Source organism: Cyprinus carpio, chromosome A10, assembly GCF_018340385.1.
Source record: "Cyprinus carpio isolate SPL01 chromosome A10, ASM1834038v1, whole genome shotgun sequence".
NCBI lineage: Eukaryota > Metazoa > Chordata > Actinopteri > Cypriniformes > Cyprinidae > Cyprinus > Cyprinus carpio.
In genome coordinates this window covers 16194612-16214305 of record NC_056581.1, presented here as the reverse complement: position 1 = coordinate 16214305, position 19694 = coordinate 16194612, and the positions used below count along the sequence as shown (strand labels likewise).

The 19694-nt window shown below is 34.0% G+C and overlaps 1 protein-coding gene across 3 annotated transcripts in view; it reads left to right on the top strand.

Annotated features, from left to right (window-relative positions):
- The window catches only part of ssbp2b (single stranded DNA binding protein 2b), a 64343-nt gene extending 44782 nt beyond the window's left edge, over positions 1-19561 (top strand). For 2 of the 3 annotated variants that reach the window (XM_042765427.1, XM_042765428.1), the window contains exons 5-17: positions 2610-2699; positions 12797-12856; positions 13220-13286; positions 13827-13897; positions 13982-14049; positions 14157-14202; positions 14338-14373; positions 15608-15662; positions 16159-16229; positions 16523-16601; positions 16885-16913; positions 17154-17252; positions 18100-19561. In XM_042765427.1, the coding sequence (XP_042621361.1) occupies positions 2610-2699; positions 12797-12856; positions 13220-13286; positions 13827-13897; positions 13982-14049; positions 14157-14202; positions 14338-14373; positions 15608-15662; positions 16159-16229; positions 16523-16601; positions 16885-16913; positions 17154-17252; positions 18100-18129 (801 nt within the window). In that variant the 3' untranslated portion in view covers positions 18130-19561. Of the gene's footprint in view, positions 1-2609; positions 2700-12796; positions 12857-13219; positions 13287-13826; positions 14050-14156; positions 14203-14337; positions 14374-15607; positions 15663-16158; positions 16230-16522; positions 16602-16884; positions 16914-17153; positions 17253-18099 lie in introns of all 3 variants that reach the window. The other variant, XM_042765426.1, reaches the window with a different exon arrangement.
- The last annotated feature ends 133 nt before the right edge of the window (positions 19562-19694 follow it).

Genomic DNA, 19694 nt, shown 5'->3' with positions numbered 1-19694 from the left:
GCGCTGTGCAAAAAGTAACATTCAGAAGCTCATAAACTTGTCAGCGCTGCCACGTGACTTTTATTAATCGATACTGAATTGCTACATTATATTTCTCAGCAACAAGGAGGGCAAAATCGCTTTTTTTAAGTAAATAAACTCAGCTTCATTGTTTGTAGAGAGAGACAGACGCAGACAATTGACACCTCTCTCTCTCTCTCTCTCTCTCTCTCTCTCTCTCCCTTTCTCAAAATGACCATATTTGAGAAAATTTTGCATCACTGGATATAGCTGTCTGTGACTAGCGCAATTATCACACTTTAATAGTATTTATTGCTCCTAACAGGCATGATTATGAGAAGTTAATACCTCAAAATGTACGTCAGTATGCAGTTTTCCCTATTGCTCGTGTGCCAGCGATTAGGCCTCTGCGTGCCACTGTTGGCACGCGTGCCATAGGTTGCCGACCCCTGATCTAGGTGAACTGTTGTTAAAAGTTGTGTAGCTGTTTTCATTGTCTAGCATTAGAAAACGCTTCTTCCGAGTCGTGTATTTCTCCACCTTCAATTTGCCAGCAATTTCTTTGTTATTACTGGGCGGATGTGAGTGCATTTCCCCTGCTCATTTCCCTGTGTGCCAAGGATAATCAGACTGTTGTGTCTAAGTGTGTGTGTGTCTCTCTCTTTGCATGTCAGTAAAGCTCCACACACACACACACACACACACACACACACACACAGTCTCTAGTCATTGCAGCACAGTTCGTCTTGGTGCTGCGGCCGTGCTGGTGTGCCAATCCGGCCTGGAGCCGTGGCACTTACAAGCACCCTAGTGCCAGATAAAACATTGAGTCCCAGCAGGTTTGTCACTTGATGGCTGTTGTCAATGTCAAAACAAAGATTTTCGTCATTACTGTACATCTCGACTCATCCTCATGTACAGTGTTAACTGTAACTAACAGCAGCAACGCTACGAAATTAACTCAATTTTTCATTAGGGTGACTGCGGCTCATGTGTTTTGAAAGCAGTGCAGATTTTCCAGTACCTTTTCCAATGAGAACTGGTTAAAAAAGTATTCTGTTTTGTAGCAAACTATTTAGTAAAATGCTGCTGTTCATCCCTGTGTGTTTGACTCAGTTATATAAATTAATGTATTTTTGCAGACATGTTTATCACATTCATCATATTTATTTATAGGTTTCATAAGTACATAGCATTAAATACATATAATGTTTATTATTATTAATTATAAATAATAATAATAAAATATATACAATTATAGAACTATAGATAGTTAAAGGTTTTAAATAAATATATACAAAAAAATTAATAAAGTGGACAAATAATACAAATAATATTTTTGTAATGATATTTAAATAATATACTGTATACATTATGTGTGTTATTTTATTATGATTTTTTCATTAATTATAAATAGTAATCTTAAGTAAATACATACAATGTTTATTATTATTATTAATTATAAATAATAATAATAAAATATATACAATTATAGAACTATAGATAGTTAAAGGTTTTAAATAAATATATAAATAAATATAAATACATTTTAATAAAGTGGACAAATAATACAAATAATATTTTTGGAATGATATTTAAATAATATACTGTATACATTATGTGTGTTATTTTATTATGATTTTTTTCATTAATTATAAATAGTAATAATAATAATAATAGCATGTATACAATATGTATAGCAATTTATTATATATAAATATTATTTATATTTAGAGGTTTTGAGTAAATATATAATTAAATATTATTTTTGTAATAATTTTTAAATACAAATTTAGTGTGCACGCACATTATTTGCATTATTGTGATTATTCATTGTTAAATAAATAAAAACATAATTATTTATTTATATTTAGATGTGTATATAAGGTAAATATACTGTAAGTAATTTTAATAAATAAAATCTACAAATGTATATATAATTCTATATTTATTACTGTTGCTATTATTATTATTACTCATACTATAATTTATAATCATTTATATTTTAAGAAGAAGAAGAGGAAAATAAGAATAAATCAGAAAATGTACAAATAAATAACATAAGATTGATTGATTGTTTAGATTGACTTCACCAGAAGGAGACCTTAAGGTCAACATGATGACCCATCATCCATCCACGTCTGCAGACTGACCCATTCTCTTCAAGCATTGAGTGTGTGCTTTACTGAGTCTAGCACAGGAACCTAAATGGCCTCCTCATTAGCTCCCGGCATGGGGTGTGCGGCCGCCCGCCCGCGGCTCTCTGCGTCCTCAGACACAGTAATCCTGTCTTATTTCATGTGTCTTTGGCCTGCCATCTGACCTCTACCATCCCTGCCTGCTTGCTTGAATTTTTCAGAGGCGGCTGAATGCGTTTTCAGACAGAAAGCCAGTTCTTCTGGTGGTTAGCAGCTGTTGACACTATCCATGTGTCTGTCTAAGACATGTAGATTTTGGCTTTCAGTGACTGTGTGTTTATGGGTGTGTGTGTGTTTGTGTATGTGTTTGTCCTTGAGTGGTGAATGACCATCACAGTGCAGTGTTTGGGGAAGCGCCGGTAGCTGTATGTGTGTGTTTAACTGGAATTGTGTGTGTGTTTGTGATTGCAGAGTGCAGCAGCAGCTCCGAGTCCTGTCCTTGGAAACATGCCCCCAGGAGAGGGGATGCCGGTCGGCCCCGTTCCTCCGGGCTTCTTTCAGGTACACACACATGCAGATGCTGCATAGCCAATATATGAAGTTTAAAAAAATAAATAAAATACAATTAGACTGCTTACTGCATTCTGTGTACTACTGTTTACTTTTTACTATGGATGGTCAAGTTGACTACACTGAATTGTGGGAGTATGCTTCCATTAAGTTTTTGAGGTTGTATACACAGTTGCTCACAGATAATGTGTGTGTGCGTGTGAGTGAGTGACACAATAATATTTCTCTAAAAATATTCAAATAATTATATATAAATTTTATAAATTAAAAATTATATATTAATTTGTATATATAATATTATTTTTTTGTTTATATTATATTTTTTATTATAAATAAAATGTTAAAATAAATGACATATACATAATATTTTGACAAGTTGATCACGTCACATTGTGGGAATTGTCTTCCATGAGGTGTTTTGTGGTTTTATAATGCAAGTTGCATACATCATGCACACAGATTCATAGTATACATAATGCAAACTATTATGGGTAGTTGGGTATTTGTGAACATAACTATAGTCTGAATAAAATATATATTTTATTGACAAATTATTTTAAATAGCATTTCTGCATAATTCTTTTGTATAATTTTTATCTCGTTCTTTTTATATATAAATTATTTATGAAACCTCATATTAATGCTGAACTCCAAAAAATGTTAATAGTTATGAATAGTGAATAGTGACCAGTCCCAGAATCTAAAATATATATTTTCTATCATACATCAATTTCATTTTTAAACTAAGTGAAATAATTAAAATATTTATTTTATTTTATATATTATTTTTATAATAAAATTATATTATATAAAAGTGTTTTTATATTAATGTAGAAATATAATAATAATTTTCTTCTAAAATTAAAACATTATAATTTAGATATTTTGGTTATTTAAAACTTTATATTACTATGTAATGAAAAATTTTTTGTCTTTCATGTTTCTTTTACAGAGGGCATAAAACTTCATATCCATCATGTCCAACTAAACATTCAAACATGATATGATCTTTCTATAAGCTCATACAGTCATAAACTAACACGCTGTGAATTGGAACGTTTTCTTTTTTTTTTTTTTTTTTTCTGGTAGTTTCCATGCAAGTCGAATTGCACAGGCTCAGAGCAACTGAAAAATAACTCATGTGTGCACACTCACGTCACATCTCTTCAGTCAACTCTTCTTCGCTTAGACCTTTGATTCTAACTGGATCTCGTCCACCCTGATCTTTCACTGGATTTTAGGGCGAAGGTGTCTTTGAATCCTTTTAATTCTGTCTCCGTGAGCCATAACAAAGTATTAAAATCCCTCAAACATTAACACAGGCAGAGACGAAAGAACACGCACCTGTGGCTTATTTCTGAAAGGCTGAAAGGTTTTGCATGCTGTGCGATTGTAAAATCAGCTTCAGACAAAATTACTGTGGTCTGAATCCTTAAAAGAAAAGTTTTCTCTTGCACAAGCATGACCTTTGACCTGCGTGACTCTCAAAAAAATGTTTTCATCTTGATCTGGTGTGGCTGTTTGTGGTCTTGAATCACCGGTTTGAAGGAAAGATGTGCAGATGCGATGTGACCCAGATGCAAAGAAAAGTCATTATCAAAGTAGAACGGAAACATCCTCTAGAGTGTATGTTTGTGTAACTCAACACCTGTGTTGACATATGAGGTATTGCTCAAGAAAAAGAGTTGAAAAATGAGGCAGATCGGCCTTGTCAGCTTAAAGAGCGCTCATGCATCAGCCGTCTTTGTGCGTAACGTCACTATCCTAAGGAGCTGTGGTATTTGACGCCCAGTGCGTTGTAATTGGTTTGATTAAGAGCGACAGGATTCCAGCAGCCTGACAGACTGAAGCAGATCTCCAAGCTTGGGGTGGGGGGTGCAGGAATCCCCTGCAGATCGCTAATGGTGCTCGTCTAATAGAACGATAAGCTAAGAAGATCAAATCATCTTTCTTAAGTGGCTCAACAAAAGCTCATCTGCCTCCTGCGGTTTCTGACGGGAACAGTCTGTCTTGGTTATCAACATTTGAATTTGCTGCATGTATACAGTCGCAGGGTTAACTAAAACTACAGAAAAAAAGGAATTCATTATTTTAAATAAAATAAACATTAACTGAATTAAAATATAAAAAAAAACTTAAACTTTTTTTTATTTCAGATAGATGCCAGGCCAATTGCATATATACATTTCTGTATAATTCCTTTCTATTATTTGTATCGAATTCTTGGATAAATTTTATATGTATTATTTATGAAACCAATGAAATGCAAAAAATGTTGAAAAATATAAAAGAAAGTTTTGATTTTGCACTGTTGATTTTGCAAGGTTGTTATTGTTAACTAAAATTAAAAAAGAAAAAAACATTTGTTACTTATATTATAATTAAAATTAACTGAAAACATTTTTGTAGTTTACTTGTTTTATTTCAGCTAGATATCAAGATAAAAAAAAAATATATATAAAAAAACTGTGTTCACAGTTGCAAGATTGTTGCAGTGTTATTGTTAACTAAATTAATTTTTTAATTAAAATAAATGTTAACTGCAATAAAATAAAATATATAAAAAAATTATTTTATTTAAGCTAGTTGCTAATCAAATTGCATTTACATTAATTTTATGTATAATTCTTTCATATTATTTGCATCAAATTCTTGAAAAAATTGTTAAAGAATGTTGAAAAAATAATAATAAAACTCTCGGTGTACACCATTGCACAATTGTTTCAGGGTTATTATTGTAAAAAAATCTTTTGTTGCTTAAAAGTTAACTGAAATAAAATAAATTATATACAAATTTAAACTTATATTAGTTCAGCTAGTTGCCAAACAAATTGCATATATACTTTACTTTTATGTATAATTATTTTGTAGTATTTATCAAACATCTTGCATAAAAATAAATAATAATAACTATAATAATATTAAATAAATAATAATAATAATTAATAAATACTATAAAGGCCTTTTTTAAAAATGAAACTAATTTAAAAAACTTAAACTTAAACTATATTTAAAGTGAAAATTTAAATATATATATATAGACAAAAACTATAATAGAATAATCAGTGATACTAATATAACACAGAATTTTGTATGTTAAGGGAATAGTTCACCGAAAATGGAAATGTTGTTGTCATTTGACTTTCTTTCTTCTGTGGAACACAAATGAAGATCTATTGCAGAACGTCCAGACTGAGTGCTCTTTTCCATAATGGTGGCTGTCAAGCTACAAAAAAAAAAAAAAAAAAAAACCTTCCACGGAAGAAAGAAAATCATATGGGTTTGGAACGACATGAGTTAATGATGACAGAATCCTCATTTCTTCTTTTCTTTTTTTGGTGAACCAACCCTTTAATGTATGTTGGCCATGTTTTAGCGAAGTGCTGTAGCGTTTCAGATGAGCTTCAGGCCAGCGGGAGGGCTCTGGGACCACACATGCGCAGAACAAGCTGGAGGATGTTGAAGTCGAGATGATTTCAGGGGTACGAGAGCAGAAGAGCAGCAGTTGCATTATTAAAGGCGCTGCATTCGCATTCCGCTCCATTCAAGCCTCTCATCTTTAACTTTCTCTTCACTCCCACTCTCTCCTCTCTACGAACACTGAGGCGTATCATTTCTCACTCAAAGATGCTATTGTCCCCCGAGACGTCCTGTCCTGCCCTTAAAATGTGTTCTCAAAACAACACCTAATTCCCAGCTGACCCTCGCCCTCCAGTGCCCCGTGACTGATGTCGTGACCTAATGTTACATTTCTTTGTGCGTGTGTGTGTGTGTGTGTGTGTGTGTGTGTGTGTGTAGCTTTTCTGCCTTCCAATCAACCAGAATCTTTTTACATTTAAACTGAAAATCAGCAAAAATTTACAAAATTCATTTTATATAATGTAAACATATATATATATATATATATATATATATATATATATATATAATATATTATATATATATATATATCAAAAATCAAAAAAGCAAAAACTGAATATATATAATTGCAAAAATAATCTGTATCATTGTCATTTGTTGTATTTATCTGAGTTTTAAAAAAGTTACACATATAATGTGTGTGTGTGTGTGTGTATATATATATATATATATCCCTCTGAATTAGATTCATCATACAATATACAATAAGCTACTAAAATAAAATAGCTAACTACTTTTTTTAAGGACAGCCTAACCGTAGTTCAAAGTCACCATGACATGACATCACTATTTTTCTTTCATGATGTGATGTATGTATTTCTGAAAGCAACAAGTTTTGTTCATCAGGAATTGATTGGATCATGATCACTGGATTTGTTTCAAAGGCTGAGCAAGTTATTATGTTTGAATAAAGATTTCAAAGACAGTATTAAGTATATTGTAGTTTGAACGCAGCTTCCCGAGCACCGCTGGGTTGTAACAAACCCGTCCCTGTACCATGTGGTCAGACGAGGACAAGACTTTAATCTTTAAGCTCGATATGAAGAAATGCACGGATGCATAGGGCTTGTAAAGTGAATGCAGGCTGTTGAGAATGCATATATATGAGATCTGCTTCTCAGATGTCTGTAGAGGTGGGTGGAAGTTTCAGTAATTCAGGCAGATGGTTTGTCAGTCAGGTGTTCTGCGGCTCGTCCTCTACTGCAGCACATCTGCCTGTGCTGGAAATCGTTTTGTGTCAGAAACACTCATTATATCATCCAATTCATAAACTTTATTCTTGGCTTTCAGCGTGAAGTATTGAGACTTTAAAGTGCCATCTGTTTAATCCGTGTTTAATCAGCGAACACAATCAGAATGTGTATGTTAACGCATAAATATATACATGTTAATATATATACAAAATGTTCTACAACCAGAACATCTGTGATGAGACATGCCGTTAGCGTTGCAGCATTGTTGAGGTTTTAATAATGGAAAATGTGATAAACAGAGAACATGGTGATAAGCGTTTCAAATAAGTTTTGCAGTTGTTTTGTCTTTGTCCTAGTGAATCAGCCACTGCAACAGTCTTTGTCTGATTTCCAACAGACTGTCATTAGATCACACAGAGAATTTTAGCGTAACAGTGCCCCCCAAAGACCCGAAAGCCACATAACACTGTCACTTTACTAACTTCATCTATCTACATCATTTTGGCTCAATGTATTTTAATCAGCTGGTATTTTGGTGATTTGTTTTAGTGGATATATGAAGTCAGTTCATGCTACAACAATACCTTTTCTTAATTTTGAACATAGTTGTATCATTTCAAACACTGAACGTTCATGCTATTTAAAGGGATAGTTCACCCAAAAATGAAAATTCTGTTATTGTTTACTCACTCTCATGCTGTTCCAAACCAGTATGAGTTTCTTTCTTCTGTTGAACCCGAAAGAAGATTTTGAAGAATGTTGGTAACCAAACAGTTGATGGTAGCCATTGACTTCCATAGTATGGGGAACAAAATACAATGGAAGTCAATGGCTACCATCAACTGCTTTGGTTTACTCATGCTCATGTTGTTCCGAACCTGTATGAGTTTCTTTCATCTGCTGAATGTAAAAGAAGATATTTTAGTAAACGTGGATAACTAAATGGCTGACGATGGTCATAGACTTCCGTAGTATGAAAAAAATACTATGGAAGTCAATGGCTACCGTCAAATATTTGGCTCACTCACTCTCATGTTGTTCCAAACCAGTATGAGTTTATTTCTTCTTCTGAAGCCTAAAGAAGATTTTAAAGAATGTGGGTAACCAAACAGTTGGAAGTCAGTGGCTACCGTCAACTGTTTGGTTACCCACGTTCTTCAAAATATCTTCTTTTTTGCTGAACATAAGAAAAAAACTCATACAGGTTTGTAACTACATGAGGATAAGGAATTAAAGACAGAATTTTCATTTTTGGGTGAACTATCCTATTAAGTGTCTAAATACATTTTTGCATCACTTTGCACTCTTTGGATATCAGTGATTTTTCTCTTTGCCTTCTATGGAGTGGGACAAGAGAGTGTCCAGCACTTAATATTTCATGCGCGTAATTTGATGTAACTTGATAACAGGGAAAGATGGTACTGCAGCAGGGCTGAAGGCCTTAGAGATCCACGTCCTGCTGATTAGAGTCAGAGTGAAGCATGCTGGGTATTACTCTGCTCCGAGTGTGAGATACTGCTCTTCCACCAGACTAATGGAGATGATTTACCCTAGGGATGCTTCAACTCGCTCAGGAGTTCTCGGTCTTTATCCGTAGGTTTTTGCAGGAGCTAAGCAATGATGTGCCAAACTTGTAGACAGAAACTTGTATTCAGTGGATATGCTGGGTCTAAAAGCTTCTCACTGGGGCAGAGCTCTCACACATGTACACATCAGACATGTTTATTCCTTATCTACCCATCAAGGCAACACATTAGAGTTTAGGTTTGGGTATCCTGCTCAAATAACAAGCTGACAGTTTTTGATGTCATGTTCATTCATTCTTTCAATCATAATTCATGTTTTTTATTTTCTATTTTCTATTTTCTTTATTCAGTATGTTTTTTTCTGTATTTAAAAATATACTTATATTTATACAGTATAATGTTTTTTCTGTATTGCAAATATTCTAATATTTAAGGGTGCATTGACATGTTGATATGTTTTATTTTCTTGTGTTATTTAATTTATTTTTTTATTGCCAATAAACAATAATTGGCCAGTATTATATATTTATATTACTATATAAAAAAAAAAAATGAAAACACAATAAAAAATAATAGAACTGGCCCCCCAACTGAGCCTGTTCCCAAGGTTTTTTTAATTCTCTCACTGATGGAGTTTTGGTTCCTTTGTTGGCTTGCTTAGTTGGGGACACTTCAAAGCGATATCGTTGACTTGATTGCAAAATTATGGCACAGATACCATTTAAACTGAACTGATGCATGATGACATCATGAATTCAATGATGAACTGCCTTTAACTGTCATTTTGTATTATTGAAAACTGTTTTCCTAATTAATGTTGTTCAGTTGCTTTGATGCAATCTTTTTTTTGTTTAAAGCGCTATATAAATAAAGGTGACTTGACTTGACTTGACTATGTTAAAAAAAAAATGAAAACACAATAAAAAATAATATAAATGCTTTGTATGCTAAAAGGGAATTTATGGATCATAATATTATAATGTACAATATGAAAGATGCATAAATGGTTTTATAATATTGACCGATAAATTATATGTTGCTGATATATTGTGCATGATCAATATTAGTCTGAATATGCCAATAATATAATAATATATATTATATGTATATATATGCATCGTAATATTATAAAGTATGAATGATATATTATATTATATACATTAAGTTTTGATGTCTTGAACCATGTGCAGTTCTAGACCGAAATAAAGCTTGGAAACAACAAACAAACTTATACAGACTTATAATATTTATAACAATTATCAGTTATTGGCCACAATATAAATTATAAAAATTTCTGCCTAAATTTCTATAGCATGTCAATGCATCCTTGATATGGTTCTCTGATGTTCGCTTTTTTCATTAATAAGTTGTAAAAATAGAATAGTCCACAGGCACGTACAGACACGCTCAAAATTCCAGATTTAAGCCTTATGACGTTTTTTGTTTTTTTTTTTTTTTTTTGCCTGTTAGTGTTATGGATGTTTATGATTGTGCCGGTGTGTTATTTTTAGAAAGCTTAAGCCATGAATTATGCAGTGGACAGATATTATATTAGATGAACGGCCTGTTCGGTTTTATTCTGGCTTTTAGATATTAGACCTGGGCAGGTATTCATAAAACATCACACACAGTCTGTGTTTGTGGTCAGCAGCAGTATATATATATACAGTACTTTGAGGGATTTGGTTCTTGATCAGCATGGCTTGTAACCTGAGGTTAGTAAACATGGGCTGAGAATGTACTGTCTGCTGCTTGTACCTGTAAGGAGACCTTTCTGTTCACCTCGGTGAAGTCCACAGACCTCACTCATCTATTATTAAAGAGGACAAATGCAGGCCTCTCACCTCGGTCCATAATTAATCAGTGACTGAGGTGTGCAGGGCCACAGTGAGCATGTCAGACAGCGCCGAGCAACCGAGCACGGTCCCTGAGAGGATGTACCGCTTCTCACATACACTTACTCTTTCTAGTCTACAGTAGGTACATCACGATCCAGATTTCAGCAGTCGAAAGTCAGAGATCTCAAACATTTGTTATCAAATTCTTCCAGAATACTACAGAGTTAACTTGAAGATTATGGAGCTATGATCACACTGTATGTGTCTGAGACCATGTTGAGTCTTCCATAAATGAAACTAGTACTCTAATAATTCTTGTGAGCAATAAAACTTTCGAAATGTACAAGTGTGCAAATTTTACAATGACTTTAGAGGGTTGTTTAAAACAAACACACACACACACACACACACACACACACACACACACACACACACACACACAATATATATAAACACACATAATTGGATTTTAATATTTTTTGACATATCCCTACAGTGTGTTAAACATTAAAACATTAAAACATCTTAGAAAAGATTTGAATTTCTGTTGTGATTATAGTATTTTTGTTCTGATCTAGAATATATAATTCATCTAGATACTGATCTTGTGTAGACTAAAACTTTTGAACCAGTTGAGTCAAATTGTTCAGAACAGCCTGAATGATTCATTAGTGAATCCATTTGAATCAAATTGCTTTAAACATTATCACAAATGACTCTAATAAAAAGTGTATTGGTCAAAAAGTGTGAGATCCCTGAATCCATGTGAAATTTAAATCTAATAAAGTAATATATAATGACAGTATTTATGTTTTACCAATGTATTGGCTGATATGGATCCTCATGGAAAGTACTCCAGCAGCCTGCTGTTGCTATGGTTACTTCCTTAGGCGATCACGACTCATGAAAATCCACACTCTGAAACTGAACTTGCTCTTACTTTTGTGTTTGTTGAAATGTTCCTTACGCAGAATTAAATCTGTTGAGTGTCTGCTTTAGAAGACCCTCAATGTTTTGTTTGGACTTCAGAGCTTCTGTAATTCTGGCTGTATTTTATAAGAGATGCACACATACACAGAAATGTGGCTGAAAATGCATCGCGTATGCGTCGAGTCCAGGGCATCTTCTCTTCACGTCTACGTTCCCTTTGATGAACAAAGAGCTGCATTTTCATGAAAACCGAGTGAAGACATCTCATTTTCTCATCATAATAACTGACTCTGAATGAACCTCTTATTGCCCTTAATTATTGATAGATGTTGGCCCAAAACAGATCGGCCACTCGTCTGAGCTTTGATGTCTGAAATGAGACGTGACCACCAAGCCTTGTGAACTGATCAATAGACACCTTTTAACTCGCTTATTTATAGAAGGGACTTATGAATATAGGGATGTATTACTAGATACTGTACACACACACACACATATATATATACATATATATAATGGATGTACAATATTATCGGAACATTACTGTGATTGGCAGATAAAAGCTTAAAATTTAAAATATCGGCATTGGCCCAATATGTAAAATGATGTTGATATGTTTTGCCGATAAGACGAGTAACTCACCTATTCTCAGTGTGTACTAGAAAAAAAAGATCATGTCAGCATTGTATTAATATTTCACAATATTTCTGTTTTTACTGTATGTTTGCATAAGAGACTTTCTTCAAAAGCATTAAAAAATCTTACCGACCCGAGCGTTTGATCTGTAGTGTAAACAGGGATGTTTTCTGGAGCTTTCTCATCTTAGATACATGTATTATGTTTATTTTGTCATCAAGGGTTTTTTCTTAATCTTACCTGAGATGTGGAGGTGGAAATGGCCTCGTTCGGTTGGTTGCTTGGAAATAATTGTTTTCTGTTCTCCCGAGACGTTCTCGGTGCTATTGATTTGCTCCAGCTTTAAGTAAATGCCCCCAGAGCTGAAGTAAAGCTAGTTCACTGTGTGTACTGATCTTAAAAAAGACTACAGGTCAGTATGGTCACTGCTGGCTGTCTAGATGGTGCTTTAGTCACTGTTAGACGAATGTTACTCAATTTTGATTTTATGTTGACTTGAGAGTAGGAAGATGCTGATTTCACGTGATATCTCTTCTTTTTTTTAGCCTTTCATGTCATCGCGTTATCCTGGCGGCCCCAGACCTCCTCTCAGAATACCCAACCAGGTGCTTTTCCATTTCAGTTTTGTTTTAATACACAATGACAACTCAATACAGAAATACAAACTCATAATGGAGTGATTAGAGCTTTAGATGTTTTATTTTATTCTCGACTAATTAAGTCATGCTAAGACTTTTCAGCCAAGACTAATATTTCTTTGAATAATGTTTTTTCCCCATTCCTGTTGGCTTAAGGCTACACGTTTTTTATTTCCAGTCAGACTGTCTCAGTCACATGAATGGGATATTTTGGCTCCTGATCTAATGTCATAGCCCAAGGGAACCTAATGGGCCTCATCTACTCATGCTAGGAAGATGTTGACAAGAGTAAATTAATTTGTTCATTTGTACTGTATCTTACTGGTTCAGGCGTTAGGTGGAGTCCCTGGAAACCAGCCGCTGTTACCCAGTGGTATGGACCCATCGAGACAACAAGGTTTGTTAATAATTAATTAAACCATCTTATAAGGGGAAATTTACAAAGAAATGTTTGGATTATATTTAACACCTGAATCAAAATGAAAAATAAATGATATTTTGAAAAGAGAAATTGAAGCCTATTTTAGGACCATTTTTTCCATGATGACATTTTTCGTAACAATTAAGTGCTTTTTGCCCCAGGATTCTAATAATCGTAATGCGAAAAAATCTCATTCTTATTATGGTAATTCAGTAATGAAAATCAAGTCTGGACACAATGTTTTTTTTTTTTTTTTTTTTTTTGTTCATAATTAATTAAATATTTCCATGCTGTTTAAATATGTTTTAATGTATATTTTTCATGTTATAGTAATGATAACAACTGATTAATTGTCATAAAAATATTATGATCCTAAATAAAAATAGGTAATTTATACTATCATGTTTAAGATCCACTTTTATTATTCTAATATGTATATTACTATAATAATAATATATATTCAATATTACCTAAAGCGTTTACCACTAATTTCTTTTCGATCATTTGATTGGACAGGTCATCCAAATATGGGCGGGGCTATGCAGAGAATGACTCCGCCTAGAGGGATGGTACCTCTTGGGCCACAGGTAAGACCATCACACCTGTATGTTTGGATCGCTCATCTAAACTATGTGCACAGACACTTTACTTATTTCTTTCTATCATTCCAGGCATATGGAGGAGGCATGAGACCACCACTCAATGCTCTTGGGGGTCCTGGGATGCCTGGGATGAATATGTACGTACTTCTTGTTACACTAACAAGTACTTGCCTGAAAAAAAAGATTATTTCCTACTATAGCCTTGAAATAGTCAATGAGTACAACACGTCTCGTCCTAATATAGGGGTCCCGGAGGAAGACCGTGGCCAAATCCACCAAATTCCAACTCGGTGAGTCATTTCTCCAATCAGTCGTTGTGAAATGTCAGCCATTACAGCTGTAGGTAAATGTTTGCACTTGAAGAGCATCTGATTTGTTGACATTCTCTGTTTTTTCTGTCTGATCGGATCCACGTGGCATTTAAGATCCCGTACTCCTCGGCATCTCCAGGGAGTTATGTGGTAAGTGCCGTGACCTTCTTCATTTACAACAGCCATGAATGCTCACGTCCAGCTGTTAGACATGCATCAGATCGCAGATAGTTCTGCGCCCTTATTAGTGGAACCCAATTAAGGTTGTTACTAGTCAGTACTTGAACATAAATACTGTACTTTCAAAAGTTTGGTATAATGAAGATTTTTTTGCTATTGAAAGAAGGCTCTTCTGCTCACTAAGGCTTCATCTATTTGACTAATAATAAATTCAAGTAAAGTCAGTATTGTTGTGTATTATTGTTGTTTTTTAGAGGTGTTTTTTTTTGTTTTATTTTTTTTTATATTGTTTTTTATTGTTGTGATAGATGTTGTATTTTCAGCATCATTACTCTAGTCTTCAGTGTCACATGATCTTCAGAAATCATTCTAATATGCTGATTTGCTGCTCAAGAAACATTTAATATTATGATTTTAGTAGAAAGACTGAAATAGTATTTTGTAGATCAATTTATATGCGATGCAAAATGACATGATTTTAAGTGTTGTTGTAAGTGAATTTTTGCTTAAATCAAGAATAATTATCTGCCAGTGAGGTCAGAAAAAGTTTATTTTTTTAAGCATAAACTAACTTAATTTTGATAGATTCCTTAAAAAACAAGCATCTTAAGTCATTTTGCTTCTATAGCAAACGTGTTTTGATTTAAGAATGATTAGATATTTATACTCGATATAGCAGTATATTATATAAATATGTATATTTGCTTTAATGAGGCATATAGCTTGTGGAAAGACGTGTGAAAAATCTGGTGAGTTATCAAATGAAAGTCCTTCACACAACTAGACACTGCCAGATACACTGAAGCACATGTGAGATACCCAGTGTGACTAAACACGTCATTTTAAGACATTTACACAAGATATTCTGTTAAACCGCTGTCAGTGACTCCCGGCTGAGATGATTTGTGGAAGGGAAGCTGTGGTAGCTTACTGAAAGCAGCTAGACAAGACGAGCTGCTCAGGAAAGCAGAGCCGAGTCAGCAGAGAAGTGGAGAGATAATTAGATTTGGGAAGAGGGAGGATGGAGCAGATATGCACAGTGCTGACCACAGCAAGGGCCTCAGGCCTCTGTCATGAACCACACACACACACACAGGACTGTCCTCACATTTACACCTGTACGTAGCACAAGAGCATGCAAATATAACTAATTATAGTGTGTTACATGAGATTCAGAACAATATTTGTCTTTTCTCTTTTTCAGGGTCCACCCGGAGGAGGAGGGCCCCCGGGGACTCCTATCATGCCTAGCCCTGCAGGTAGGACTGCAGAAGATGGTTTTTCATGCATAGTCAAATTTAATTATGGACAGATATATTGAGATGAAAAAATTAAATAAAATTATATATCTTATATACATATATAATTTTAACAATACCATTTTTATTTAAAATGTTATATTTTTTAAATATAGCAATAAAATATTTTTATATTAAAAAATGTTTTTAGTGTTTTATTTATATACATATATATAATTTTATTTTTTAAATAATTAGTAATTCATAATACATTTCTTATATTTAAATAATGTTTGTGTTTACTACAAAAATATTACATTTTCTATTATAACAATAAATGTTTTTGTATTTAAAATATTTTTTATTTCTTTTAATCATTTTTATTATTAAGATTTATAAATATTTATTTATTTACTTACTTATTACTCAAGTGACCAAATACTTTTTCCAACCATATCAGTTGAGCATTAGCTAAAATGTTTTTGATGAGTTTGTGTGTTTGGCTCTTCCTCTACAGACTCGACAAACTCGGGAGAAAATATTTACACTATGATCAACACAGTTCCGCCCGGAGGAAACAGGCAAAATGTAGGAGAGCTTAAAATATTTACACATGCATCTCAGTTCACAATGAGTTGCATTTGTTCATTCTGTATTTATTGACAAAACTTTCTGCTCTGTAGTTTTTATAATAACATTATATGAGCCGTGTGTGTGTGTGTGTGTGTGTGTGTGTGTGTGTGTGTGTGTGTGTGTGTGTGTGTGTGTGTGTGTGTGTGTGTGTGTGTGTGTGTGCGTGCGTGCGTGCGTTTGTGTGTGTGTGTGTGTGTGTGTGTGTGTGTGTGTGTGTGTGTGCGTGTGTGCGTGTGCGTGTTTGACAGTTCCCTATTGGTCCGGGTGGAGATGGTCCAATGGGCAGCATGGCAGGAATGGAGCCTCATCACATGAATGGATCATTAGGTAAGAGCGTCTCTAATACAAACAAGCACTCTAGAACGTACTTTTGGACATCTTCGAGTGCTGTCTACTTACTTTGCTTGGAGAGTATCAAAGCATGTCATAATTCAATGTGAAATTGCAGCTTTCATGCTTGATTTATTGATTTGTTGTCATTTTTTGCCTTGCATGATTATGCCACCTTGTGGCAATTGAAGATTAATCACACAATTTAAAAGTACTACCTTTGCAGCTATACAGCTACAGTATAATTTAATATCAGAAATCTGTATTTTTATTTCTTTAGGGTCAGCTGACATGGACAGTATGTCCAAGGTAAGAGTTGTTGTTTCACATTATAATTAGGACTGTCAATTTATTAAATATTTTAATCATATTCATTACATGATGATAGATGGGCATTTTTGGCCGCTTTTTCTTGTCTTGTCATAAGTTCAGCTTTTATTATAATTATTATTATTTAAATGGGTAAATTGACAACCCTAATCTTCATACACAAGCTGGGTCATCCACAAACCTTATTGGACTGAAAAATCAAACTATCTATCTGTACAGAACTCTCCTGGTAACCTAAGCATGAGCAACCAGCCTGGAACTCCTCGAGATGATGGAGAAATTGGCGGAAATTTCCTCAACCCTTTCCAGAATGAGAGTGTATGTCATTTCCTGTCTGCTAGTGCATTTGTGATTTCACTTTGACAAGAGCCACTCGTCCATTAAAGAGTTTATTTAATGTTTATTTTATGTATTTGTATTTTTTGTATATTTTTAAATTATAACAATAACATTCCATATTTAAAAAATGAAGCGTTTTAATGCATATTTTATATACACTCAAAAATGACAATTTGCTAAAAATTTTACTCACCCTCAGGCCATCCATGATGTAGATTTTGTTTCTTCATCTGAAAAGATTTTAAGAAATGTAGCGCCCACCAATGGATGCTCTGCAGTGAATGGGTGCCGTCAGAATGAGAGTCCAAACAGCTGATTAAAAACATCACAATAATCCACATGATGTGTATTCTGTACATAATTTAGTCATCTTGTTCTCTATCCATAATATTACTTTCTACAGTGAAAAGTCATCTCTTCTGAATCAGGAGAGAAATATGCACAGATTAACACCATTTGCAAGTGAAAACAGTCCAAAACAGTTAAAAGAGTTAAAAATGCTATAACGAGCATGCAGCTTTTCACTTCACGAGACATTAACTGATGGACTGGAGTGGTGTGGATTACTTGTGGATTATTGTGATGTTTTAATCAGCTGTTTGGACTCTCATTCTGACGGCACCCATTCACTGCAGAGGATCCATTGGTGAGCAAGTGATGGAATGTTACATTTCTCCAGAACTTATGAAGAAACAAACTCACCTATATCTCAGATGACCTGAGAGTGAGTCAATTTTCAGCAATTTTTTTTATTCTATGGTGGATAATTCATTTAAAGTTCTCAAAAACCCACTAAAATTCATCTCTAACTCTTATGTCCATGCAGTATTCTCCAAACATGACCATGAGTGTGTGAAGACCTCATTTGGAAATCCAGGTGGATTCCACCACATGACATGGAACTTGTGCAAGCGCGCTGTAGCCAGCCCTCTTCTGCTCTCTGAAGAATATGGGTCCAAGCCTCTCCTTTCTCTCTCATTCCTTCGTTTTCTTTTTTCTTCCAACATCATTCTTTCACCTCCTTGGCCGCGTCACACTGAGAGACAAAGCTGAACCATGTTGGGGCGAGAACGACGATTCAACAACCTGTCTATATTTACGTATATCTTTGTGTATATATGTGGGTGTACATTCAAAGTTACATGTGCATGTGTATGAAAGGACATATATTGATCCTAGAAAGAAAGACGATGGACTTGAACTGTTTTTAACGAAAACAAAAATCATATTTTCTTGAAATATGGTGTAAATCGACAGATCTATGTAAATGGATTTATTGCAGGAAACCCTTAAGATGCAGTTGAGTTCATAAAATGACATAATCGCAATGCTAAAAATAAATTACGACGAGAGAGTTTGATTCATATTTTATTGAAACAGGTAGAAATGTGTTTGTAATTCCAACTGACGTCTGTAATTTATCATTTCCAACTGCATTTGGCCTTCACACATCTGTGCTCCTCAAACGCAGCCCAATCTGATCAGCACCCTGGAGGTTTTGTTTGTATATACAGGAGATTTATTTTTCAGGACGATGCCTATGAAGAACAGCCATTCCATATGTACACTTAAAAAAAATCCAAGTGGGGGACACAAGAGGAACGTCCCCCGAAGCTGAACTGAGATCGTCGCACTAGCTACAGTTACCGTAGAATATTTCTGTCATGTTTTGAAAACACTCCTGATCATGTGACGTACACGGATACAGCATTTACTGCTCTTATATTACGACGTTTTCTTTGTGAAAATCTTTGCATGTGAATATGGGAAGGAAGGAAGATTTTATGGAAAAAGGAAACTGGTCCAATCTGAGGAAGGGCACATGGGTGGGAATTATAATTCCGTACATCTGTCATTCTAATAATCAACTTATTTATACAGCCGTTGTTGTGTCACCCGGAGAAACTGTGATTTGCTTTGTTTTTGTTTTTTTTATTTCAAGTGGAATTATTATTATTATTATTATTGCAGAATTTCTAAAATATATATGTGAATTTTTTATAGCTTGGGGATCTGATTCATCTGTGTCTCTGTGAATTATTTAAAACAATACTGTACAATAACTGAGGTGTTTTCGTGTTTATTTGTAATAACATTTGCCCTTTTTGCCCCTGATTTTTTTCCTGACTACGAGAGAGACCCCATCATGAGTGTACAACATTTTCATTTGACTTACTTGATGTTTGATTTTGTGAAGTGTTTATTTTCTACCTTGTGTTGACTTTTGTAAATACACAGAGAAGTTTTGGATATCCTATACTGATATAAAGCTTCTCATTGCTGTTTAACAGACTGTCAAATCATTTTGCTTGGGTTTTTTTTTTTTTTTTTTTTTTTTTTTTTTTTTTTATTATTTTTTTTTTTTTTTTATTTTTTATTCTGGTTTTAATTGATAAATTTTTTTGTTGTTTTATATTATAT